The sequence below is a fragment of the Bos mutus genome, chromosome 3, assembly GCF_027580195.1.
Source record: "Bos mutus isolate GX-2022 chromosome 3, NWIPB_WYAK_1.1, whole genome shotgun sequence".
Classification (NCBI taxonomy): domain Eukaryota; kingdom Metazoa; phylum Chordata; class Mammalia; order Artiodactyla; family Bovidae; genus Bos; species Bos mutus.
This window is the reverse complement of record NC_091619.1, coordinates 55513581-55540652: the sequence shown is the minus strand read 5'-3', so window position 1 is coordinate 55540652 and position 27072 is coordinate 55513581. Positions and strand designations below refer to the sequence as shown.

The 27072-nt window shown below is 40.6% G+C and overlaps 1 protein-coding gene across 1 annotated transcript in view; it reads left to right on the top strand.

Annotated features, from left to right (window-relative positions):
- Positions 1-23438: 23438 nt before the first annotated feature.
- The window catches only part of CLCA2 (chloride channel accessory 2), a 41330-nt gene continuing 37696 nt past the window's right edge, over positions 23439-27072 (top strand). Inside the window, exons 1-2 of the mRNA XM_005888433.2 lie at positions 23439-23780; positions 24668-24805. Of these exons, the coding sequence (XP_005888495.2) occupies positions 23595-23780; positions 24668-24805 (324 nt within the window). The 5' untranslated portion in view covers positions 23439-23594. The remainder of the gene's footprint in view (positions 23781-24667; positions 24806-27072) is intronic.

Genomic DNA, 27072 nt, shown 5'->3' with positions numbered 1-27072 from the left:
CAGAGAGTACAGACATTGTTTTATTGTTCTATCATTTCAAAATCTATCTACTAATATAATTAGAAATTAGGAGAGTTAGGTAACTATCTCAAGAACTCAAAAAATAATGGACCTCCAGGTGTCAAATATGAAGAAAAATACTCATAAGAAGATAGTATGTGGTCTTTGGAGGCAGAAGATTAGTAACTCAGGGATACAAATATGAAATTGGCATAGTTAGTATCTTATTGTTAGTATATGCTTTAAGAATCGCTTAAGAAAACTAAAAGATTAACTTTGTTTTTTTTTAATTATTTTATTTTTGGCTTGTCTGGGTGGGCATTTTTATGGATGGGCATTTTTAAAATAGATCTTTTCCCTGCTAGTTTATTGAAATCAACATGATCCTTTTATACAGAAAAGAAAATTACTTGGACAAAATTTTTTCAAGGAAATGAAAATGATATTAATTTGTTTGTCAGAATATCATACATTTACTTATTAAACCAGTTACTGTACACGTTTTCAAACATTGACTTGCACTTTTTAGAAATGCCTTGGAAAAAGGAGCATCAGACACCACTTTTGACCTGTGGTGTTGGAGAGTCCCTTGGACAATGAGGAGATCAAATCTATCAATCCTAAAGTAAATCAACCCTGAATATTTATTGGAAGGACTGATACTGAAGCTGAAGCTCCAATACTTTGGCCACCTGATTTGAAGAGCCAACTCATTGGAAAAGACCCTGATGCTGGGAAAGATTGAAGGCAGGAGGAAAAGGGGATAACAGAGGACAAGATGGTTGGATGACATCACCAATTCAATGGACATGAGTTTGAACAAACTCTGGGAGATGGTGAAGGATAGGGAAGCCTGGTGTGCTGCAGACCATGGGGTCGTAAAGAGTCAAACACGACTGAGTGACTGAACAACAACAATGCTATTTTCTGGAGAACATTTATCAGTTGCAAGATTTTTGGTGGGAAGTAGTTGGATACCTAACTAATGATGGCTTGAAGAATCAGAGCTTACTTTACACAGTAAGAAGTCTGGAGTTTGGCACTCCGTGGTTGGCTCAGCTGTCACCAGTGTCATCAGTGACATAGGCTCTTTCTACCTTTCAGCTCTGCTACACTTCACTTTTTGGCTGCCCTCTTCACCTAATGAGCACAGAGACTTTCCCAGCCTCTGTCCCTTACAGGAAAGAAGGGTAGGCTTTTTGAAGACATTTCCCTTTTTCAGGGAGGAAAATCTTTCCTGTGAATAATCCCAACACCACCTCTTCCTTCTCCCTCATCTCTCTCCTGCTAGGAGACTACTACTTAGATTATTAGCTGGGACCAGGTTACACAGTGCCCCAGTATGAGGGAGCCTTGGGCAAAGAAGCATCAGATATTTCTGACTTCTGTTCTGCCAGCAAGAAAGAGAAGGAGGCTGACTATTGGAAAGACAACTAATAGTGTCCAAGCAGTAACCACACACCAGAGGAAGGCCTTAATTAATATGGATTAATATTTACTAAACTCTTACTCTGACCTAGACACAGTTTTAATCATTACATGTACAATTTAAATTTTACTGATGTAGAAACTGAGGCATGGAGATGTTTAATAGCTTACCGAAGGAAATGCAACCCACTCCAGTATCCTTGCCTAGAGAATACTACAATCCATGGGGTCACAAAAAATCAGACACATCTGAACGACTAACACACAAGGCCATTCAGCCAGTAGAAAGCAAAGCTGGGATTTCAATTCAGGAAGCCTAACTTCAAAGCCCAATCACTTAACCATGTAACCACTGCTTCTACATAATTAATACAGTACAGGATTAAAGATAAATGCCAATAAAAATTTATAATTGAAAACAGAAGTGGTAGAAAATTTCAACATATCCTTAGACTCTGGGATTTTAATATTTTGGCTTGATCCACTGCTTAATAAGCAATCTACAGTGTGTGACTCACCACTGTAGTTGATATTATGATAACTCATCCTCAGGGAGATAAAACATGTATGTGATATAATAACATTTAAGATAAATTATGACTCTGGAAAAATTCTTTTTCCTTTGTTAAGAAGATAAAGTGCTTCCTGAAAAGTTTCTTGTAAAACATTTGTCAGGTTTTCATAACCATTGTTTTAAAAATGCTCTTAATATTTTTATAATATGAGAATTTGATCTTAGCTAAAAATGTATCATTCATTGCACATTTTCTCCTTAAAATTATTGTGCTTTAATAACCAATTATAGGATCATATTAAAGAACTTATTGATTTTTTCCTTTTTCCTGGTTATATGACTCTAAAGAATCCCTACTCAAAAGACCCCCATTACTTTTTAATAGAAAAAAATTAAAACAGCTATGTAATAAAATATACATACTAATAATTCTTTTTAAAAAATTACTCCCTAGCATTTTAGGAGAACATAAAAAAGGAGAGAAGAAAATAGTCATAATGGAGACCTAAAAAGGATTGATAAGTAATAAGGAATAAAGGGAGCTTCCCTGGTGGGTCAGACAGTAAAGAATCTGCCCACAATGCGGGAGACCCAGGTTCGATCTGTGCGTTGGGAAGGTGTCTTGGAGAAGGAAATGGCAATCCACTCCAGTATTCTTGCCTGGAAAATTCCAAGGACAGAGGAGCCTGGTAGGCTATAGTCCCTGGGGTTGCAAAGAGTCAGACATGACTGAGCAACTAACACTTCACTTCAAGGAATAAAGAAAGGAGATTTCAGTTTAAGCAGGGCCTTCACTGGAATTTTCAAGCAAGCCGCAGCCCAAACTCTTGAAGTAATTATGATGGGAGGTTGTTCAAGAAAACTTGGCTCAAGGTAGGTTGCTAGGAATTGTGGGATGGGGGATGAACTCTGAGACCTTAGCTTTGCCCAGCTAGTTAAAGAGAAAAGAGCAACTTTAGGAAATAGAAATGACATGTCACAGGAAAAGTAATGGTAAAAGAATAAGTGCTTTGACTGAATTTAGAGAAGATGGAGAGATGATTTGGAGTGGCTTTTGAAACAATCCAGAAAGACAAGTGCCTGAGCCAGAATGGTGTTTAAAAGCTCTCATTGGCCTGAATCCCTCATGGGGAGAAGACTATGTATGTCTGTGGTTAAAGAGGAGCCCTTCTAATCCTCTGCCGTGCCTGGTCTCTGAATGGTGCCAAGGATTCAGAGGAGCAGGGCAATGGCACTGTATGAGGCCAGGCAGGGATTTTTGTTGTAGCTGATTGGTTGGTTTTCCTTTAGAAAGTAAGGAAAAGAGAGAAAGGACAAGAGATGAAGATCCCTCAGAATAGAAAGAAGCTGAGGCAACTTGGGCACCAGGCTGCTTCATGGTTGTAAAAAATTATTTTTAAAATGCTGATGCCTTCCTTCAGTGATGTAAATGCTTTATTTTTTTTCTGTGACATAAATACCTCCTTAGCTTCCCCTATGAACTCTTCAATAAAATTTAAACTGCTCACAAACACAGTATGTACATAGTTCTTTGGAAACTCAAGAACACTACATTTGAACAATGTGAAGAACAGAAGCAACATGTGTGGATCTAGGAAAAAGGAGTCTCAAGATCAAGTGTCCAAGCAGTTGCAGAAGTCTTAGTAAGTCTTAGTCTTCCACAAGCCATTGAATTGACAGAGATAAAAACAAGTTACATGTAGGTCTCTTAAGAGCAAGAGAATTCCAGCTGACAATAACTGATAATTATATTGATAATAATAACTATGGCTACCATTTATAGCACACCTATGGATAAGACATAAAGAATCACAGCCTTACGTTACAAACATGGAGTATATTTTTATGTCATTTAAATACAGGTAACTACAGATCTCGGGTTGTTTACACATCATTGTTTCCCAGTTAATCTCTTCTGTTGTCAGTCAGCATCATGCTAGGCACTTTTGGGCAAGGAAGTATTCCTTGATACTCTCTTGATAAGCATACCAACTGAAAGGCTTTTATTTCATCTTCATAGCAAAAATACTCAACGGAGAGGGGAAAGGCTAAAAGAAGACAGCCAAAAGTGTTGTCTGAGCTCTGTCCTTTTCAACTGCATTCAGCAAGAACTTTGCTGGCCCCTGCTTACACCTTTGCCTACTCACAAAAAGTCTTAACAGTCAGATCATGTCACTCCTCCACATTCACCGTTTCCTATTTCATGGGTAAACTCTAGTCTTTCCCACAAGCTCGGCTGAATGAAAACAAATAGATTGCCAGGTATTTCTCCAGCAAAAATGGGTTGATTTGGGATTGACAGAGAACTGCAATTTGGGATCTGTAATGATGATGAATAACGTGCAAGTCCCTCACAGTTGGGTAAGGAGAGACTTTGTAGAGAAGAAAAGGAATTTGGGAAGGCTAGAATAAACCCAGAATCCGTGGCTTTTTGTTGGCTGAGTCCTTGGCAAGAAAGGAGCAGTCTCCTTTTTTCTGCTGGGCTCAGCCGTTGTCTCAGGGTGTGAGAGCCACCCCCCACCCCCAACCCACCACCCCCCCGGCCCAACCCCAACCATTTCTGGTCTCCCAACTTTATTTAACTGAGCTTTCTATTTATTAAATTTTACAGCTGCAAGCTTTATGTGATCTGTGTTCTAGACACAGTTCCCTCCAGTTCATGGTGTCTCCCACTGCTCTCTTCAGGGTGCATTTCACTCCAAGCACTCCCCTGTCTTCCCTCTTGCCCTTCTATCAGCCTGCACCACTTGTCTCTCATGTGGTCAAATGGTTCCTTCCCCACTCCTGACAGTCTTACCTGTGAAGCCTTGCCCAACCACATGATACAAAATAGCAAACCTCTCTCATTGGCCTCCTCCCCATTACCTGACTTCTTGCTGTTCATATCACTTTCACTAGATGTCCCATCATATGTGTTTCCTTAGTCTCTCTCTCTCTCTCTCCACTACTGTTAACTCTCTGAGGACAGACTTGGTCCATTTCATTTCACATCCAACATTTAGAATAGTGCCTGACATCTAGCAGAAACATAGTTTCAAATTTCCAAAAGGTTTACTGAGGTATATTTGATACAATTTTATTTTTGAGTGAGTAAATGAATGAATGAATAAATAAGTGAAAAAAGAAAAAATTAAGGAAGCAGTTCCTTGTTTAAATAAGGTATATCCTTAGAAATTACTTGCTTGAGGCTACATGCAGAGATCAATAAAACAATCTTATCATGGCTCACATAATGATTAAAAAGAAAACAGATGGAATTTGAGGCAAGAGCTTTAATAATAGATGATTGTGGCTTTTGAAAGCCTAAAACCTGAGAGTTAAAGCTTAGGCAGGCAGTCCAAGGCACTTAAGGAGGAGGTGAACATTCTCACTCATGCTTTCCTTAAGCCTTGTACAACAATGTATCTCACCCAAGAACTGGCCTTTCCTTAGGTCTGGAACTAATGATCACACAGTACAATGTCTTACATAAATGCTTTTCTTAGACTCTACCTTAATGATTATAATTGTAACAAATCTTGCCTGGGAACCTGTTTCTCAACACTTGTACCCCTGATTACACAGCAGCAATATTATCTTGCCCAGAGACCTTGCCTGGAACCCATTCTCCCTGGTTAATCTTGTGCCAGTTATCTCAGGATGATGCCTTGGGAAAAGGTCTGGTGGAATTCTTACAACCTTGAGGTATTCTTTTTATCTATTTCATCAGCTAGTTGGAAAGTATATAAGGTCCTACTTAGCTAGTGAGGTGGCTACTCTCCTGCCCCCTTCTGATGTCTGTGTCAGAAGCTTTTTCTGTCACTTTCACTTTAAATAAAATCTACACAAAGCTCTGAGTGACTGAGTTAAATCTTCTCCTTTGGAGACCATGAATCTGGTGGCACCGTTCACTGCTTACCGCATAAGCTATCATCTTGGGGGCTTTCCCAGTATCTTCAAGACAAGGTAAGAATACTCAGAGCTGAGACTCTTTTGCTCTTTTGCTGTAAAGTCTCTACTAACTCAGAAGCATATGGACCAAACTTCTTTTGCTGGTCAGCTTTTTCTGGTCTCTGACCATTTCACAACTGCTTGGGGGAATTAAAGCTACTAACCTAGTGTGCAGACTGTAGACTTTCAGGGGACCTGCAATCCATGCTGTTATTGTGTTTTTCTAGCCAAACCCCCATTCCAAATTTTACAGGACACTGCAGGCAGGAACGCATTAGGGGGCTATCTGGAGCTCTAGCTCCAGGCACATCTCTCAGACTGGAAATCACCATCCTGACCCCAGAGACCCAGAGGCAAGTTCTTATCATGGCCATGCCTCCAGACTATATGGATGGAGGCATTGCTGGTAAGCATGAGATTCCTGAGGACACAGTTTGAGGAACCCCAGATTTGGGCAGATTGGAAATGGAGCAGGCTTCTTCCTTTAGTAGTGCTAGCTCTTAGAGGACCAGAGAAAGCCCTCCGGTGGCTCTTGTCTCAATTCCTTAGATATTCTTTTTGTACAGTCTGCTGGACAGGAATAGAAATGTTGACCTTGACACACCATGAACATGAAAGATTAATTTTTTCCCTCTAGGGCCAGCTCTCCATCACCTCCTTTGTTATCACATAGACTGGTGTGATGACACTCAGAAGAGACATCTTGGGTTTTGGATCATCCCTTTATGACTTACCACTTCTACTGCGGTCAGGAATATGCTCAGGAATGTGCACAGGCATACAGAAGAAGGATGTTTCCCCCTAGCAGTCTTAGCTTGGGAGGCACTCTGGAAGGTTACTCTGCTCCACCCCAGGTGGCACCAGAGAAAAAGGGGAAATCAAGCCAAAGCTTTAATGGTGAGGAACTGGACATCAGGCTGGGATGCCATCAGGTCTACCCCTGGTGCACCGCTACCCCTCCTCGGTAGTAGAACGAGGAGGGACGGCAGTAGGCCACCTGCATCGGTAAGAGAAGGGTTAAATCTGGCCAGGGAAGGAAGCTTAGGTGGAATGCCTGTCCCTGCCCCCACCTAGAGCAGGGAGGGATGCCTCCAGTAGAAAAAAGCCACAGCACTCTGTGCTGCTTTTTTCTCTCTTACGGATGGGAGCTAGCAGTCCCAGAGCCACCCCCTTTGAATTGTATATTGAAACACTAGGATATGTTTGATCCCCAGAGCCTAAAAAGGCCCTTACCTACAGGCTGTCTTTGCTTTAAGAGAGAACCTTACCTTCCCAGAGAGGCTATCCCTGCTGGGACAACACCTCATCAGTCAGTCCACCCCTCTCATCAGAGCCAATTTGAACACACTCTGGTTTAACTTTTAGCTATGACACTATGACTACAAAAAGGAGAGATGACATTTCTGACACTAAATGGCCATGATATTCTTTAGACTCTGGAGAAAACTGGTTAAAATGAAATCTTTTTGAAATTGCAAGATTATTTCTTTTTGCATGTGCAGTTAGGAAAAAGCTGACTTGTTAAAATACTTTTTTTGGAGTTCCATTCCTGCCTGAGAAACAAAAACATGCCTGGGGAAAACCCTGAAGCTAAATCTTATCATGTCCTTGAGATTCACAGCCCACTCTGTCTGAGATTCCAGCCATGAGCAAATCAGTAGAATTTCAAGCCAATTTGCCGGGGGGGGGGCAGGGAAATAGGGCAAAGAAACATTTTAAATTTCAAGCATCTATTGAGATAATCATATGGCTTTATTTTTCAATTTGTTAATGTGGTGTATTACATTGATTGATTTGCAGATATTGAAGAATCCTTGCATCCCTTAACAAGTCGTGCTGGGAAAACTGGTCAACCACTTGTAAAAGAATGAAACTAGAAGACTTTCTAACACCATATGCAAAAATAAACTCAAAATGGATTAAAGATCTAAATGTAAGACCAGAAACTATAAAACTCCTAGAGGAGAACATAGGCAAAACACTCTCCGACATAAATCACAGCAGGATCCTCTATGACCCACCTCCCAGAATACTGGAATAAAAGCAAAAATAAACAAATGGCACCTAATTAAAATTAAAAGCTTCTGCACAACAAAGGAAACTATAAGCAAGGTGAAAAGACAGCCTTCAGAATGGGAGAAAATAATAGCAAATGAAGCAACTGACAAACAACTAATCTCAAAAATATACAAGCAACTCCTGTAGCTCAATTCCAGAAAAACAAACGACCCAAACAAAAAAATGGGCCAAAGAACTAAATAGACATTTCTCCAAAGAAGACATACAGATGGCTAACAAACACATGAAAAGATGCTCAACATCACTCATTATCAGAGAAATGCAAATTAAAGCTACAATGAGATACCATTTCACACCAGTAAGAATGGCTGTGGTCCAAAAGTCTACAAGCAATAAATGCTGGAGAGGGTGTGGAGAAAAGGGAACACTCTTACACTGTTGGTGGGAATGCAATCTAGTACAGCCACTATGGAGAACAGTGTGGAGATTCCTTAAAAAACTGGAAATAGAACTGCCTTATGACCCAGCAATCCCACTTCTCGGGCATTACACTGAGAAAACCAAAATTGAAAGAGACACATGTACCCCAATGTTCATCGCAGCACTGTTTATAATAGCCAGGATATGGAAGCAACCTAGATGCCCATCAGCAGACGAATGGATAAGAAAGCTGTGGTACATATACACAATGAAGTATTACTCAGCCATTAAAAAGAATACATTTGAATCAGTTCTAATGAGGTGGATGAAACTGGAGCCTATTATACAGAGTGAAGTAAGCCAGAAAGCAAAACACCCATACAGTATACTAACGCATATATATGGAATTTAGAAAGATGGTAACAATAACCCTGTATACGAGATAGCAAAAGAGACACAGATGTATAGAACAGTATTTTGGACTCTGTGGGAGAGGGAGAGGATGGGATGATTTGGGAGAATGACATTGAAACATGTATAATATCATATAAGAAACAAATCACCAGTCCAGGTTCTATGTAGGATACAGGATGCTTGGGGCTGGTGCACTGGGATGATCCAGAGGGATGGTACGGGAAGGGAGGTGGGAGGGGGGTTCAGGATGGAGAACACGTGTATACCCGTGGTGGATTCATGTTGATGTATGGCAAAACCAATACAATATTGTAAAGTAATTAGCCTCCAATTAAAATAAATAAATTTAAATTAAAAAAAATAAATTTCAAGCAGAAAACTGTGAGGTCTCTGTCCAGATGTATATGTATCTCAGTGTGTGTCTTCATCTTTGGGCAATGTTGCTGAAGGTTAATTGTCCTAAAGAGAAGTAAGCATTTACAAATCAAACAATTCTAGATTCAAGAAAATTATAGGAGAAGGCAATGGCACCCCACTCCAGTACTCTTGCCTGGAAAATCCCATGGACGGAGGAGCCTGCGAGGCTGCAGTCCATGAGGTCGCTAGAGTCGGACACGACTGAGTGACTTCACTTTCACTCTTCACTTTCATGCACTGGAGGAGGAAATGGCAACGCATTCCAGTATTCTTGCCTGGAGAATCCCAGGGACGGCAGAGCCTGGCGGGCTGCCGTCTATGGGGTTGCACAGAGTTGGACATGACTGAAGCGACTTAGCAGCAGCAGCAGTGGGAAAATATAGTAAATTATGAATAAGGGGTTCAATAATGATGCTTAAATTGTTGTGTAATGGATTGCAGATAATATGATAATGTCGTTTATTAATTCGGTGTACCCAGAAGTTTATGATAAATTGGAAAGCTATTATCTCACATTTTGTACAGTTACAGAGAATAATTTTAAGAACATAAAGATTAAACCCTTTGCTCAAGGTATCATAGTTATCAAGATATGCAATATTTAGGAGTTGAAGCCAGGTTTTCTGAGACTAAACATAATTTTCTCCCCATTTCATGACGCTTCCTCCTGTCTAACCTGATTAACATGAACTACACATGTAATTTCTAGTTGAGAAATGACTTGCCCAATCAGCAGTATAAAGAATTAGGAAAATAAATATTATGCAGGCATATTCATAGATCTTATCTCTAGTGGAGTGGGGTATTTTAATGAAGTTATTTACCACTGGTCTGAGGCTCTATATGTTTAAAATTTATTTTTAAATGCAGTGTTATTATTTATTCTCATGAAGAGAATTCTCTCGTGTACAATATGACCATATAGACAGAGTCAGGATTAAGAGCTTGCCTGGTGGCTCAGATGGTAAAGAATCCACCTGCAATGCAGAAGACATGGGTGAGGAAGACACCCTGGAGAAGGAATGATAACCCCATCCAGTATTCTTGCCTGGAGAATTCCATGGACAGATGAGCCTGTGGTCTACAGTCCATGGGGTCGCAAAGAGTCAGAAACAACTGAGCGGAAACTATCATATTGGATTAAGAGGCTGAATAAATCTCCACCATACCCTCGGCACCCATCCTCCTCAAGTAATACTGCTGGTAAAATGTAGTAAAACCAGAAAAAATATGAAGGACACCAAGCCAGTTTGAAATGTATCTGTGTGCCTCTCCTCATATCGCTTTACCTATAGTCTTAGCATATTCTAGATGAACCATGAATACTTTTTTCTTGACTTATTTATTTGATAAGAATAAAACATATATACCTTTCACTTTCAAAAAAAAAAAAAGAAAATTATACTAAATGAATTTCAGGCTTGTGTGAACTGGGACATATTTACTATTGAATTGGTACCTGATATTAATGTTTATTTATTGACTTTGTGGAAATACTTTTGTAAATGACATAGCTTTGGGTGATTTATGTTTACCAATCTACAGAATGATGATATAAAGTACAGTTCATGGTTGCTGAAGGAAAGTAGGACGTGTGTTTTCAATAAAAAGTTCTAACAAATAGAATTACATTCTGCTAAGGGAAAAGGAAGTAAATCTGAACTTATAGGTAGCTGTTCTCTGAGTGGGCAAATACAAAATATAAAAAGGTTGTGACAAATAAAAAAGGTTTGTGGCAGGTAGAGGAGAGTTTTGTGCATCATCCAAATTTCTTAAGTCATTAAACTGCCTTTTATTGATACTTTGAATGACTATTGTTTCACCGTGAATGTAAAGTGGTACCAAACTAGAATTTGTTTTTCTCTCCCCTTTAAAAGAACAAAGTCTTCTTGGAATATGGCTTTTGATAACAGACTATATAAATTTCTTTCTCTTTAAGTGATTCATACTTGCTTTTAAAATCTTTTGTTACTTTGATGAAATGAATGAGTTATTTCATAATGATCTATGGAGACTATGGCACACATAGACAAAGCTCATTCTGCTTCTACAAAGTTAACCCTTCATCAGGGAATTTAAAATGGATAAAAAATGGCTATAAACTAAACAGTCAGGACTATGGGAAGTTTAAGCTCCCTGACAAACCCCACTTTTAAGCCTTTCCTGGCTTCAGGGTTAATATCTCACAAGAGAGAAAAAAAATGGTTAAAATGTGTTTTCTGCAATTTCCAGTGATTGGGACACCCACTTTGCTGGACAGGTCACACAGACATTGGCATAAAAAACTTCACGAGCTTCTTAGAGACTATCATTTTCACAGATATCCTCAGTCATCAGGCAAGGACGGCAGAACAAAAGGATCGGTTACATGGGATTGAATAAACTGCTAAATATGATTACAATTTTTGTAATTTTGTCTGACATACTACTGGCTTCTAATCTTTGTTTACAGATATAAAGAAACTCCTCTCTTCAAGTTACTAATGGTTTAAAACAATTTAGTGATATACACCAGTTGGTAAAATTATAACTTTTTTCTCTCTGCCTCATCTCTCCAGAAATTGGAGGCTTATCAGGTATAAACCTCAAAATATACTGGGGAGCTCTAAAAGAAAAATCCACCCAACTGATGTCAGGCCTATGGCATCTATTATGTTTCACTGAATATTAAGTTCTAGTTTTGTTAATTAAGGTCTGTATATACTAAGATTCACTTCTGAGACAGTTCCTTGTGGTTATGATATATTGGTAAGAGGTTTAATTAAGTTATTATAAAAGGCACTTGCCGGGAGCCGGCGAGAGACATTCCACTCGTGACAAAGGTCATGAGGAAGGAGGCTCGGCATACACAAAGGCGGGATCGAGCCTCAGGAGTCCCCCTGGATATTCTCGAGCATCTACCCGCCAAAAACCAGAGTCTGCCTACTTTATTGCTTTGTGCTCTCACCTCTGACTTTACTGGGGGCTGTCCCCCACCACCATCTCGCTCTCTCTGTCAAAGAGTTAACCTACAGCTCCAATTAATAAAGTTCCTGGGCAATTAGGAGTGTTTAAATCCAAACCCCTCAGATGGCTCTCTAACTCGCCTGTCAAGTTTACCCGGACTCCTACAGCTATGCATACGATTGTTTACAGTCTCCCAGCCTCGAGAGGCACGGGAAGCTTAAGATATTCAAATAGCTTAGAGCCTCTCAGAGAGTTAGAAACTGTCAGAATAAAACTAGTAAAAGATTTCATTGATGAGCCAATGCTTGATGCCAAGTTTCCACATCCCCTGAATTGTATCCTTGAATGTGTATTAATTAATACAGTTGGTATGTAGAAAAAATAAGTAGTGGCCTTGGTGTTAGTAACTTTAGACCCTTAAGGTAATAAATTCTTTCCTTTGTTGTAAACCCATTACACATCCGCCCTATAGGAATGCAATTTTATCTTCGGAAGATGGCACCAAACCTTAAAATAATTACTCTTAGAGAAAATAAGTCTTACGGTTGATAAGTCTTTGTCAAGAGCCATAAAATATTAATAGGCCTTCTGGCCAGAAGATGATGTAAATCACCTAAACCATTTGTATATGATAAATTTGCAGGAAAGAAACCCTGGTTTTTGATAAGGATCAAAAACTGCTGACTTTGCATCCCCTATTATCCTCTATGTGTAACTTAGGGTATATAAGCCCCTGTTAAAAATAAAGCTACGGGCCTTGCTCACCAACGCTTGGTCTCCCCATGTTATTCTACCCTTCAAATTCCAGCTGAGTCTCCATCTGGAGCGCGGATATCCTCTGCGACCATTTATTTGCCTGGGCTTCTAAGACCCACTCGAGAAGGTGTCTAAGGTGGGGCACCTTCCGCTATTCGAGAGGGCGCCTGCGGCCTCCGTGGTCAGAGCTAACCTGGTGTCACGGGTTATATTGATTTTCCGCGTAAACCAAGCTACTCAGCTTCTTTTCTCCACTGAATTTTCCTACTGAGCTATCCTCATTCTATTACTCTTTATATCTCTAATTAACATTTGAATAGGTCACCTAAGCCATCTCTCCTTTGAATACCCTGGATCAGCCAGGGCTGGACCCCGGCAGGCACTCTGAGTTTTTTTTCTAAAGTTTATCTCAGTAACCAGTCTTTGAATAAAGATCAGATGCTCGGAGAGGGCACTGGCGACCCACTCCAGTATTCTTGCCTGGAAACTCCCATGGACGGAGGAGCCCAGTGGGCTGCAGTCCATGGGGTCGCTAAGAGTCGGACACAACTGAGTGACTTCACTTTCACTTTTCACTTTCATGCCTTGGAGAAGGAAATGGCAACCCACTCCAGTGTTCTTGCCTGGAGAATCCAGGGGATCCTGGTGGGCTGCCGTCCATGGGGTCGCACAGAATCTGACACGACTGACGTGACTTAGCAGCAGCAGCAGCAGCAGATGCTCCAGGATCTACAACCAGGAGATTAACAACAGGCCAGAGTCATTTAACAAACTAAGTCAGATGATCTGGAGATGTCACTGGGCTATACCTAATGGAAGTTCTTGACTTAAAAGCTCTTACTTATGATTTTGCTATTCAGTTCAGTTCAGTCACTCAGTCGTGTCCGACTCTTTGCGACCCCATGACCCACAACATGCCAGGCCTCCCTGTCCATCACCAACTCCTGAAGTCCACCCAAACCCATGTCCATTGAGTTGGTGATGCCATCCAACCATCTCATCCTCTGTCATCCCCTTCTCCTCATGCCCTCAATCTTTCCCAGCATCAGGGTCTTTTCCAAAGAGTCAGCTCTTCGCATCAGGTGGCCAAAGTATCGGGGTTGCAGCTTCAACATCAGTCCTTCCAATGAACACCTAGGATTGATCTTCTTTAGGATGGACTGGTTGGATCTCCTTGCAGTCCAAGGGACTCTCAAGAGTCTTTTCCAACACCACAGTTCAAAAACATCAATTCTTCTGCGCTCAGCTTTCTTTAAATCCAACTCTCACATCCATACATGACCACTGGAAAAACCATAGCCTTGACTATTACTATTAAATATATTGTTTTTTATACTGCTTGTTGCAAAAGTGTTGTCCCTTACATTATCAAGTGTGTGACTGAGCCACTGATATAATGATGGTGTACAGTTCCATATGAAATTCATAATTATAATGGTGTGACTCTGTATATGAGAAGAAGCAACAAGAAGGAATATTTTCCTGGACCAACAGACTAGTGAGATAGGTGTGGTCCAGAGACTTTTGCTACTCACAGGGCCTAGTCGAGTAACAGCACACTGAGTGACCTATCAGTGAAACCTTCAGCAGACCTGGGAATGAGCTTTCCCAGCACTGTGGGACAAGATGGTCATGAAATGTCCTCCGAACCACGGGCATACTCATGGCCATAAAGGGGCCCTGTGACTGGAAACTGACACTTGCCAGTTAAATTATGCCAAAGATTAAATCATGGACACTACAGCTGCTGACCTTCAACATCCCCTGAATGGAATTCAGGGTGAAAATCAGAAATTAGACATTCACTCTGTGCTCTGATAAAAGTGGACAAAACAGGCCTTCAGATATGCCTTCAAATATTTTCAAAGATTTCTTGAGCCCAAATTCTTTCATCTTCTCATACCTAGAAAAACACTGAAATTGTTAATGGTGACAACTACTTTGGCTTATATGTTAATACCGCAATAAAGAGGCTGAAGCCTACTTGGACAAACTTAGACAACTGGCTACCTGGCTATAGGTCTCCTAAAATAGCTGTCTACATTGGGGTTCAGACCCATTCTTCTGAAAAGAAATGGTAAGATTTACTTTGTTAAGATTCAGGTTATCCCTCTTTCAACTACTTCTAACTGGGTTTGTTATACCTACATTCAAAATGTGTATGAACACGCCAAATGGCTCCATTCTTATAAACAGGGCAGCCCAAGTGCTGACTCTATCTAGACCAGGATCAAAGTTACTACCAAATGTGACCTGATTCTTACTCTTGCTTGGACTGCTAACTACAATAATTCTTTTACTGATTATTGGTCTCTGCCTTTTTAATCTACTTGTCTAGTCTGTTCTTTCTAAAGGGTACAGTGGCTTCCCAGACAAAGTAAAGGTGATGAAGAAATTCTGGTCACACTTCAAAAGGGACTCCCCTGATGTTCTACTCTCATCACAGATGCAATTTTGATTTACAAGCTCTCCTTGGTGGAAAACTATCTCGACTGTAATAATTGTAATCATCTTATTCTTGCTGTTTGCTCCTTATATCTGTAAGTGTATAATGAATTTTGTATCTAAGCAGCTTGAGGCATTTAAGTTACAAATGGTTGTTCAAGCTCCTATGATTGCCACAGCCTCCTCCAACTATTACTTGGGGCCCCTGGATCAGAGATCCTCAATATGAGGGTAAGGAGAATATGTTGCCTCAACAATTTAGGGTCTGTGCCCCTTATCAGCAGGAAGAAGTTAGAGAAAGCTTTCTCTGCCCCTTTCCCTGGCAACCATATTCTGCTAAAAGAAAACCGGGGGAATGAAAGAGTTAAAGGTTAGGCAGGCAGTCCAAGGCCCTTTAAGGAGGAGGTGAACATTCTCCCTCATGCTTTCCTTATGCCTTGTGCAACAATGTATCTTGCCCAAGAACTGGCCTTTCTTTAGAAGCTAATGATCACATAGCACAATGTCTTACTCATAGAAATGCTTTTCTTAGATCAGATCAGATCAGTCGCTCAGCCCTGTCGGACTCTTTGCTACCCCATGAATCGCAGCATGCCAGGCCTCCCTGTCCATCACCAACTCCTGGAGTTCACTCAGATTCATGTCCATCAAGTCAGTGATGCCATCCAGCCATCTCATCCTCTGTCATCCCCTTCTCCTCTTGCCCCCAATCCCTCCCAGTATCAGAGTCTTTTCCAATGAGTCAACTCTTCGTATGAGGTGGCCAAAGTACTGGAGTTTCAGCTTTAGCATCATTCCTTCCAAAGAAATCCCAGGGCTCATCTCCTTCAGAATGGACTGGTAGGATCTCCTTGCAGTCCAAGGGACTCTCAAGAGTCTTCTCCAACACCACAATTCAAAAGCATCAATTCTTCGGCGCTCAGCCTTCTTCACAGTCCAACTCTCACATCCATACATGACCACTGGAAAAACCATAGCCTTGACTAGACGGACCTTTGTTGGCAAAGTGATGTCTCTGCTTTTGAATATGCTATCTAGGTTGGTCATAACTTTCCTTCCAAGGAGTAAGCGTCTTTTAATTTCATGGCTGCAGTCACCATCTGCAGTGATTTTGGAGCCCAGAAAAATAAAGTCTGACACTGTTTCCACTGTTTCCCCATCTATTTCCCATGAAGTGATGGGACCAGATGCCATGATCTTCATTTTCTGAATGTTGAGCTTTAAGCCAATTTTTTCACTCTCCTCTTTCATTTTCATCAAGAAGCTTTTTAGTTCCTCTTTACTTTCTGCCATAAGGGTGGTGTCATCTGCATATCTGAGGTTATTGATATTTCTCCCGGCAATCTTGATTCCAGCTTGTGTTTCTTCCAGTCCAGCGTTTCTCATGATGTACTCTGCATAGAAGTTAAATAAACAGGGTGACAATATACAGCCTTGACGTCCTCCTTTTCCTATTTGGAACCAGTCTGTTGTTCCATGTCCAGTTCTAACTGTTGCTTCCTGAAAATTGCATACAAATTTCTCAAGAGGCAGATCAGGTGGTCTGGTATTCCCATCTCTTTCAGAATTTTCCACAGTTTATTGTGATCCACACAGTCAAAGGCTTTGGCATAGTCAATAAAGCAGAAATAGATGTTTTTCTGGAACTCTCTTGCTTTTTTTCCATGATCCAGCGGATGTTGGCAATTTGATCTCTGGCTTTTCTTAGGCTCTATGTTAATGATTATAATTCTAACACATCTTGCCTGGGAACCTGTTTCTCAAGAGGTGCCCCTGATTACACAGCAACAGTATGTCTCACCCAGAGTCAGTTGCCCAGAACTGTTCTCCTTGGCTAATCTTGTGCCAAAGTTATCTCAGGATGTATGCCTTGGGAAAGGGTTTGATGAAATTCTTACAACCTTGAGGTATTCTTTTTATCTATTTTCAACATCTAGTTGAGAACTATATGAGGCCCCCTTAAACTAGTGAGGTGGCTACTCTCCTTCCCCCTTCTGATGTCTATATCAGAAGCTTTTTCTGTCGCTTTCTCTTTAAATAAAATCTGCACAAAGCTCTGAGTGACTGAGACTGTCTTTGGTCCAGGAGTTAAATTTTCTCCTTTGGAGACCACGAATCCGGTGGCACCATTCGCCAATCACGGTGCAAGCTATTAAACCCAGCTATCTGTGTTGATGTTGTTAATTTCAACCTTGTACTTAGTAGTTGTTTCTTTACAAAGAGAAAACAATGGTGTTACCACAAAAATCCATAGTTAATGCAATATTTTTTTCCTGAGTTCTGAAGAAAACACAGGCCTTTCCCATAAGAATTAATAAAGACTACACAGACTACCTCTTTCTAGTGTAAGGAGTGTAATCACGAAGTGTGGCCCAAGGACCAGCAGCCTCAGCATCACCTGGGAGCTGAATAAAAGTGCAGACTATAGACCTTACCTTGACCTCCAGAGTTGGAATCTGCATTTGAACAGGTAATTCTCAGGAATATTTAAATTTGAAAAGCACTATGCCAAGTATCTTTTGGTCTACTCTAGAAGGTCTGTGCAGGCTAATTTTGTTTGCTGAGAGTTTTGCCTGGGGATTCAGAGGCGCAGGTACCTATACTCCAAAAACAGAAGGCGGAGCCCTAATCCCCATTTGCAGATCTGGTTAATGTTGATTCCTGTTCTTTGTCTGTCTGGTGGGGTGAAATGAAGTAGCCGAAGCAGCGTAAGGAGAGAAGGAAAACAGAAAAATTTACTGCCCCCTGTTGGTGGGAATAGGGGAAGTCAAGGAATCTGGCAGAGCCCGGGGCTTCTCAGAGGTATTGAGGACAGAATTAGACCAGGAAGAAAACAAAAAGGGAAACTAGGGAAGAAGGGGAGAAGGAAATGGCACCCCACTCCGGTGCTCTTGCCTGAAGAATCCCATGGACGGAGGAGCCTGGTGGCCTGCAGTCCATGGGGTCGCTAAGAGTCGGACACGACTGAGCGACTTCGCTTTCACTTTTCACTTGCATGCATTGGAGAAGGAAATGGCAACCCACTCCAGTGTTCTTGCCTGGAGAATCCCAGGGACGGCGGAGCCTGGTGGGCTGCCGTCTATGGGGTCGCACAGAGTCGGGCACGACTGAAGCGACTTAGCAGCAGCAGCAGCAGCAGGGAAGAACAGAGTTAAGATTTTATACTTCTGCTTTTGTTCTGAATCTCTCTGGTTATTTTTCATCTTTTAAAATAATTTCCCCTACATCTTTGCTTTCTCTTTTTTCTTCTCTGAAAAAATGGTAGTAATATCTTATACATGGCATGATACTATACACTATCTGAAACTCCAGTACTTTGGCCACCTCATGCGAAGAGTTGACTCATTGGAAAAGACTCTGATACTGGGAGGGATTGGGGGCAAGAGGAGAAGGGGACGACAGAGGATGAGATGGCTGGATGGCATCACTGACTCGATGGATGTGAGTCTGAGTGAACTCCGGGAGTTGGTGATGGACAGGGAGGCCTGGTGTGCTGCAATTCATGGGGTTGCAAAGAGTCGGACACGACTGAGTGACTGAACTGAACTGAACTGATACACTATCTGGTACATAATAGATAGAACAATATTTTATAGAAAGCAACTTTATAGAATTTTTTGCAAATGAAAAATATTCCATACCTTTCTCACATTTTCTTTATTATGCTATGTGCTCAGTCACTCAGTCGTGACCAACTCTTCGTGAACCTATGGACTATAGCCTGCCACACTCCTCTGTCCATGAGATTCTCTAGGCAAGAATACTGGAGTGGGTTGCCATGTACTCCTCCAAGGGATCTCCCCAACCCAGGGATTGAACCCATGTCTATTAGTCTTTTGCACTGGCAGGCAGATTCTTTATCACTAGCTTGGATTATCATTAAAAGTAGTTCTTGTTTCCATTCATTTGGGCAAATTTTGGAGGGTTTTCTTGTGCACAAAATCATCTTCATTATTGCCATCATGAGGGTGGAGTTATTGTTGTTCAGTTTCTCAGCTGTGTCCGACTCTTTGTGACCCCACAGACTGCAGCACACCAGGCTTTCCAGTCCTTCACCATCTCCAGAGTTTACTCAAACTCACGTCCATTGAGTTCGTGATGCCATCCAATCATCTCATCCTCTGTCACCCCCTTTTCCTCCAACCTTCAATCTTTCCCAGCATCAGAATCTTTTCCAATATCCTTTTCCAAGATCCAAGATGCAAAAGCCAGCTTTTTGCATCAGATAGCCAAAGTATTGGAGCTTCAGCTTAAGCATCAGTCCTTCCAATGAGTATTCATGATTGACTTCCTTTAGGATTGACTGGTTTGATCTCCTTGCTGTCCATAGTTCAAAAGCATCAATTCTTTAGTACTCAGCCTTCTTTATAGCCCAACTCTCACATCTGTGCATGACTACTGAGAAAACCATACCTTTGACTATACAGACTTTGTCAGCAAAGTGATTTCTCTGCTTTTTAAAATCTATCTAGGTTTGTCATAACTTTTCTTCCAAAGAGCAAGCATCTTTTAATTCCATGGCTGCAGTCACTATCCACCATGATTTTGGAGCCCAAGGAAATAAAGTCTGCCACTGTTTCTATTGTTTCCCCATTTATTTGCCATGAAGTGATGGGACCAGATGCCATGATCTTAGTTTTTTGTTGCAAAATCCCAGAGGTGAAAGACTGCATGGGGATAATTCAAGAAATGAGAAATGAAGTGAAAGCTCTCTGTGCTTTGGCAAAGTGGTGACTCAATAAACACAAATGACTTCCCAGACCCTATTTGCACCATCCACTGCACTCCTTTGCCTTGAAAATGAGAGTAACTGTAAAGAAAATGGGATAAGGCAGGTGTCCAATGTGCCATCTTAGTCCTTAGCAAGGTCTATGTTTTATTCAAACTCTGCTTAATACTATGGGGCAACTTAATTGGGAAAATAACTTGAAAAAGAATAGATACATGCACATATGCACGATCGAATCACTTTGTTGTACACTTGGAACTAACAAAATATTGTTCATCAACTATACTCCAATATGAAGTAAAAAGTTAAAACAAATTTAGTCTACAACTGTTTTTACCTTGTGTTTAGATTTAGTTCAAAAACACTGCAAAACTGAAGTGGCCCATAAGCTTTGTAGCCAAGACACACAGAGGATGATATTTTCCTCTTCTCAATGGGATTGCTGACAAGCTGAAACAAAAGCCTGAGAGAAAATTATTCAAAGCTTTTGGGGACTCCTCAAGATGTCAGATCTCCTGATTCTCTGACCCCAACTGCATGTTTAACTCACTTTGATTATGGGTCTCTACCTGTAGATTCCATGAGAAAACAGAGAGGCCTTCTGGGATCAGCCTGAACTGTAGATTTAGACAATAAACAAAAATGTGCTTTAGATTCTTCAGTTACTGAAACTGAAGAACTCTTATTTTCTTGAAAACAGATAAAAACAGTAGAATCTTAAAATGTATATAACATTGAAATAAATGCTTAAACACTGTATTCCTATTTTTCTTCACTTCAGGTTTGTTTCAGTTCTTAGATATCATAAAATCTATAGGAGCAGATTTTTTTTTTGAATGAAAGGATAATGTGGGGTTTTGTTGTTGTTGACAAGGTCTCACACTTTATAGGACGTGGACACTGCTCAGGAATGACTTTAAGTCACTTAGTCAAGTCAGGATTTGCCAGCTTTCTCGTTTTGTCTCCTGTAGGGTCAGCGTGGTCAGAAGAGAAGGTAGGAAGAAGAGATGCTCAGCCAGCCCAGCCCCAGGTCTGGTTTCTGAGAGTAGAAAGTGTTCTTAGGTAGGTCAGAACAGAGGCCATGGGAAAGGGCTTTCAGGAGTGAATATGACTCCCAAGACACAGTTGAAAAAAAAAAGGGGGGCGGGGAGTCCAGGGACTAGGAATCTGAAGAGGCAGGTGATGAGAGTGGAATCCTGCCAAGTGGCCAGACCTAGGGATTAGGTTCCAGAACCAAGGAATCAAAAAGCAGATAGACAGGAATGGATGTCATACCTGGACTCTCAGCCCAAGGTGAGCAAAATCTGCCTGTGTTTTTCAGGTTTTAGACCAGATGACGTTGGATACAACTGCTCACTTATGATTGTTCTTTATAAAGCATTGCATGCACTCTGTAGCCAACATTCTCCACCCCTACATTCTAAGGGAGCCTTTGTAACTGTTGACAAGAACAAGTAAGTAGAGAAAGAGCTGGATGTCAGCCCTCAGCTCCCACCTTAGCCAGTGAACAACTCACATAAGTGTGCACAGTGGTAAGAAGAAACTTCCCTGATTGTGGCAAAAAGCTACTGTCATGATGTGGCTTACGCATTTAATTTTTTAGTATATTGCTTTACTGATGGGAATAATGTTTTTCTTGAAAGTATAAGAGATTAGTAAAAGAAAATTAAATGCCAAGGAAAGCTGACAATAAAGTGCATTGTTGCAGTCAATGAGTCACAGTTCCAGGCAAAGCCTTTGAAGTTGCCACACCTGGTAGTTTCCACTCAGACACAGCATGAGTGAGAGGAAAAAAAATGGCTGTGAATCAGCCCCAGAAGACAAGACAGCTCAACTGACCTCTGAGCTATAGCATGAGCAACTCTGGTAGCCACATGGTGACCAGTGACATTCGTTCTCCAGCACCCCCGAGAGAGCACCAAAACCCAAGCTACTTCTTTTAAGAGGAATCAAGAGGGAAACGGTTCCAGAGAAAGAGATACTTTTAAAATTGGGGAGATTATTTTCACACTATAATCCAGGGCTGCTTCTTATTCTGCTTTACTTTACTTCTCTGACTCTGTTCATTGATTTATTCAACAAATATTTATTGAGTATTTACTGAATTAGGTACTAAGGAGGTAGTGAGAAAAACAGGCAGGGTCCCTCTGTCATAAGCCCCTCAGCAGGAAGCAGGCAGCCGGTAACACAATATGAATGTGACACTGTAGCCATGATCATGCTTCACAGGGGAGGCACCTGATGCACTGACAGAGTGAAAGAGAGGATTCTAGGTGGTAGAGAGCTCAGCTCAGGCTCCCAGGGCAGTAAAAGAATCTGTAGGAAAAGCAGGCGAGAAGCAGTGGGAGGGAAGTTTACAAACAGAAGGACAGTAAAAGACAAATTCCCTTCAATATCCCTCAACATTTTAGCTCTTAACACTTCATTTCTAGTTTCTTGAGAACATAGAGACATGGTTCAGTAGAAAATGGAACCTGGAACCTAGAGTCAGTCGGTCTCATTCTAACCCTGTAATAATACTCACACAGCTTTGAACAAGTTTGAATCTCAGTTTTGTTACCAGTGAGACAGAAATGATAAAACCCAGCACATGATAAAATTAGCTCCCTTCCCCATTGGCTAATTTTCATAATCTGTCTGAGACCCAATGTCTTCGTTGACAAATAGTAGTAAAAATTATACCTATTCTAGGGAATTGAAATTTAAGTGGGTTCACTTGTAAACTCTAAAAGCATTATATAATTATCAGGTAACATTAATCGCCTATAAAATATTTGTGAGGCCTACTATCCTCCAGATCCTGTGAGAGCTATTGGAGAAATAGAAGGTTGACTGAGGCACAGCCTTGCTCTCAGGAGAGAGTTGCTAAAAGAGAAACCCATTCTTTTCCTTGATTCAGAGAGAAAAGGCAGCAAGGACGGAAGGAACGGCCTCTGTGGCCGCACAGGCATGCGATTCCTGGCACTTGGCCCTCCCCGGGGGATACCCGATCCCTTCCCTCCAGTCATCAGCTGACCTAAGGGTCTCAGGGAGAGGGTTACAGGATGGATTTTTGAATCTTCAAAATAAGCAGACAAAGGAATCTTCCATCAAACAAAAAATTACCTGAGAGCCATAGGGAAGTAGTTGCTCTGACTGATGGAGGAAGTTTTCAAAGATGAAGAGAGAAAAATAGATCTCTGTGTGTCTAGTAAAAGTGGATGGAAAAACCCAGATTCTCTGATTCCCAGCCCAGCCAGCCAGCCAGCCCTCCTTCCTTGAAGCTCCTTTTGCCTTATTTTCCTATTCCTTTTGAGAAGACATAAAATAAGTAAGGGGTGGAAGATTTCTTGCCCAACCATGATTCAGGAGGAAGCCCAGCCACAGAACAGGCAAGTGTGGCATTGCCTAGAGAAAAAGGACTTGCAGAGACAGGTCTCATTTAGATCCACCCCAGATTTTGCAAAGAAGGCACCACCTTCATCACAGACTCTAAGCCCTTCCAAGTTCAGGAAGAAATTATCTGCTTCGCCATTAACAACTTGGCACAATGTACCTGGAAGGACCAGTGTGACTGAACCAGAGGTTTTTCTCAACATGACCCACAGGGACAGTGAAGGTCGTGTTTGCAGCCTGAAATTTGTGACTCTCCTGGTGGCCTTCAGTCCAGAATTCCTCTTTCTGGGAGCTGGACTGCAGCTTCGAGACAATGGGTACGATGGATTACTTGTTGCAGTCAATCCTCAGGTATCCGAGGATCAGAACCTCATCCCAAACATTAAGGTGAGTGGTGTATATGAAATTGAAACCATCATCTTATTCATATAGACCTTTAGCCTTTTGTACGAAATTAACAACACTGCCTAGTTTGTATTTGAGCAGCAGAGAAAGGGGTGTTTCTCAAAGATAGCAAAAAAATTATAATTAAAGCCATGCCAATTCATTCACCTAATTCTGTGTAGTCTCAGCTTACACACTGTTTACCTAGCCACCTTTTCTCTGTTGTTGGTTACTACTAATTTTAGCTTTTGTGTTTAATTACTTGACTGTTTTGGGGGCAGAAACTCCAAAAATAACCTATTGTGGCAACAAAGACCAGATGCGTGGCTGATGAAGAAGCATGATTGTGCTTATTAAAATCATGTTGCTGAAGTCCATCCTGAGGGTGGGAATTCTCAGATAGAAAGAGAGTCTGGATGGAGCACCAACGAGCAACATTCTTTTCACCTGAATGTCCTGTGAAGTAACTTGACTATTTTCCCCTTAGTATGGTAAGGTGTAGGCTCACAGCTCCATTACTTGAGTCTCCCTTTGATGAAATTAGTGTTGTCATAACGTGTGGTCTTGGGCATGCCCACACGTATGACATAAAAAAGATCTGTTCAGTGAAAGCTTAGAAAGCTTTGTGAAAGCTTTTCTTTTACAAAATTGGGAAAATTATATGGGCAAGCCGAGACACACAGTTAGTGTCCTAAATTCTCAGATAAGCATTTGAAGTTTATTTATTTTTGCTTCCAAGTTTTCCCCAAATCTAATGCTGTCTCTAAAAGAAATGGGCTCCTTCAAAATATTTTCATTATTTTTGTTACTACTTATTCAAGTATAACTAGAAAACCAAAACATTAAGAATTCACAGTGATAATATAAACTTTTCTTTTATTTGGTTATAGGAAATGATAACTGAAGCTTCTTTTTACCTATTCAATGCTACCAAGAGAAGAGTGTTTTTCAGAAATGTAAAGATTTTAATACCTGCCACATGGAAAGCTAGTAATTACAGCAAAGTAAAACAAGAATCGTACGAAAAGGTAAGAATTCAGGATTTCATTAAATGAATTCAACTGAAGAAGAAAATACAATATAATGTGTTCAAACTTTAGGCAATAACAAATCATTGCTATTAATACACAAATAATATTATTGAAAAGATTGTTATGCACAAAATGTATGAAAATACATACATGTAATAAATGAAAATTGTGAAGTAAAAAATAAGCAAAATGCCATTGCCCAAGCAGTCTCGCAGACGATCTCTTTCCTCGCAGACGATCTCTTGCACTTTTTAACTTACAGAGTCCTTCCTTTCTGAAATTCTTGGTTAAGGACCAAGAACTAGTTTTACTGAGTATGAGATGTAAAGGGAACGATTCCAATTATGAGTATCTTCATTTCCCACCCTGTCAAGGGCAATAAACATGCATGTCCACATGGACGCCTAAGCCACTCACACAGAAAAATTTGACTTTCCTATCCCACAAGAGTGCAAATTCGTAGAATTTCACATTAGCCCAAGTCCGGGTCACTGTTTTTGAGAAGTATGTTGAGAGAAGCAAGGAAGAAAGCAGCGTAAGAGGCATGACTAACTTTTCTTTCCCAACCAAAAAATAAAGAAAAAAAACTTAAGCTTCAAGGACTCTCGTAAGCCGAAAATTAAAACACCTGTGGTCATGTCTGGCACATACTGGGAACAAGCTACAAATAAATGTTAAATAAATTTGGCAAATGACTATTTGAGATTACTGTGAAAAGAGTCCTGACAACTACCAGAAAGGGCAGGAGCAGAGAGGCATTGAGGACAGAGCTCAGGGCGTTAGCAATGGGTTGGGTTCGAGATCTGTAATGACAGCTCAAATAGAAGGGCTGGATTACAGCAATTTCCCCTTTTCCTTATTTGTGTCACTTGGCATGAATTTTCCTAAGGCTGTTTTAATTCTTAGCTCTTTTTTGAAGTTTATTCCTCAGTAACTGAATAATATATTAATAGCAATCTTTATAGGCATTCCAGTGTCCTAAAAAAGTTAAAGGGGCTCTTAAAACTATTTGACTTATAACCAAATGAAAGCATTTGAGGCTCAGACATGGAGATAAGAGAGACAGAGGCACTGGGATAAACTAAGAAGAGAGATAATGTTTATTAAACTTCAATTAAATGCCAGAAATTCTACATATATATAATTATTACAATATTAATATTATATTATTATATTGTTTGTGTATTATTATATTATTGTGTCTCAGCTGGTAAAGAATCCACCTGCAATGCAGGAGACCTGGGTTCGATCCCTGGGTTGGGAAGATCCCCTGGAGAAGGGAACAGCTACCCACTCCAGTATTCTGGCCTGGAGAATTCCATGGACTGTGTATTCCATGGGATCGCAAAGAATCGGACATGACTGAGCGATTTTCACTTCACTTCACTTCAAATGCCAGACTATATATATATGCACACACATATATATAATTATTACAATATTAACATTATATTATTATATTGTTGGTGTATTATTATATAGTATATATTCCTACATATTCCATATAACTGCTTAATTGCTTAATATATATATTGCTTAGTTCTCAGTCACACCTAAAATTGTTGCTGTTAGTTGCTATTATCAAAAATTAGGAAAATGAGGCTCAAATACAGTAAGGATTTTATCCCAAGTCAAACAGCTGGTAAATTAAAGAGCAATTTGAATTCATGCCTGCTGCTGCTGCTGCTAAGTCGCTTCAGTCGTGTCCGACTCTGTGCGACCCCATAGACGGCAGCCCACCAGGGTCCTCTGTCCCTGAGATTCTCCAGGCAAGAACACTGGAGTGGGTTGCCATTTCCTTCTCCAATGCATGAAAGTGAAAAAATAAAGTGAAGTCGCTCAGTCGTGTCCGACTCTGAGCGACCCCATGGACTGCAGCCTATCAGGCTCCTCCGTCCATGGGATTTTCCGAAGTACTGGAGTGGGGTGCCATTGCCTTCTCCGAATTCATGCCTATTTGATTCCAAAACCTGTGCTTTTTGCTCTAAGCTATGCTGTCACCAGTTATCTTACACAGATGTTGTTCATCACTTTGGCCTTTAGTGGAACAAAAAAGTATTGGCATTAACCAACAACAAAATCAGGTGGTACTTCTTATCCTAATGGAGAAGACAAATAAATAACTAACGCAAAGATGACTGAACAGAAAGATTAAAGGAAAGAATCACTGAATCATATATCTGCTAGATACCAATTCTTTTAATCTCATAATGTTAACCAAGCAAGCACTTAGTGAATAATCATTATATACAGGAACCATGTGA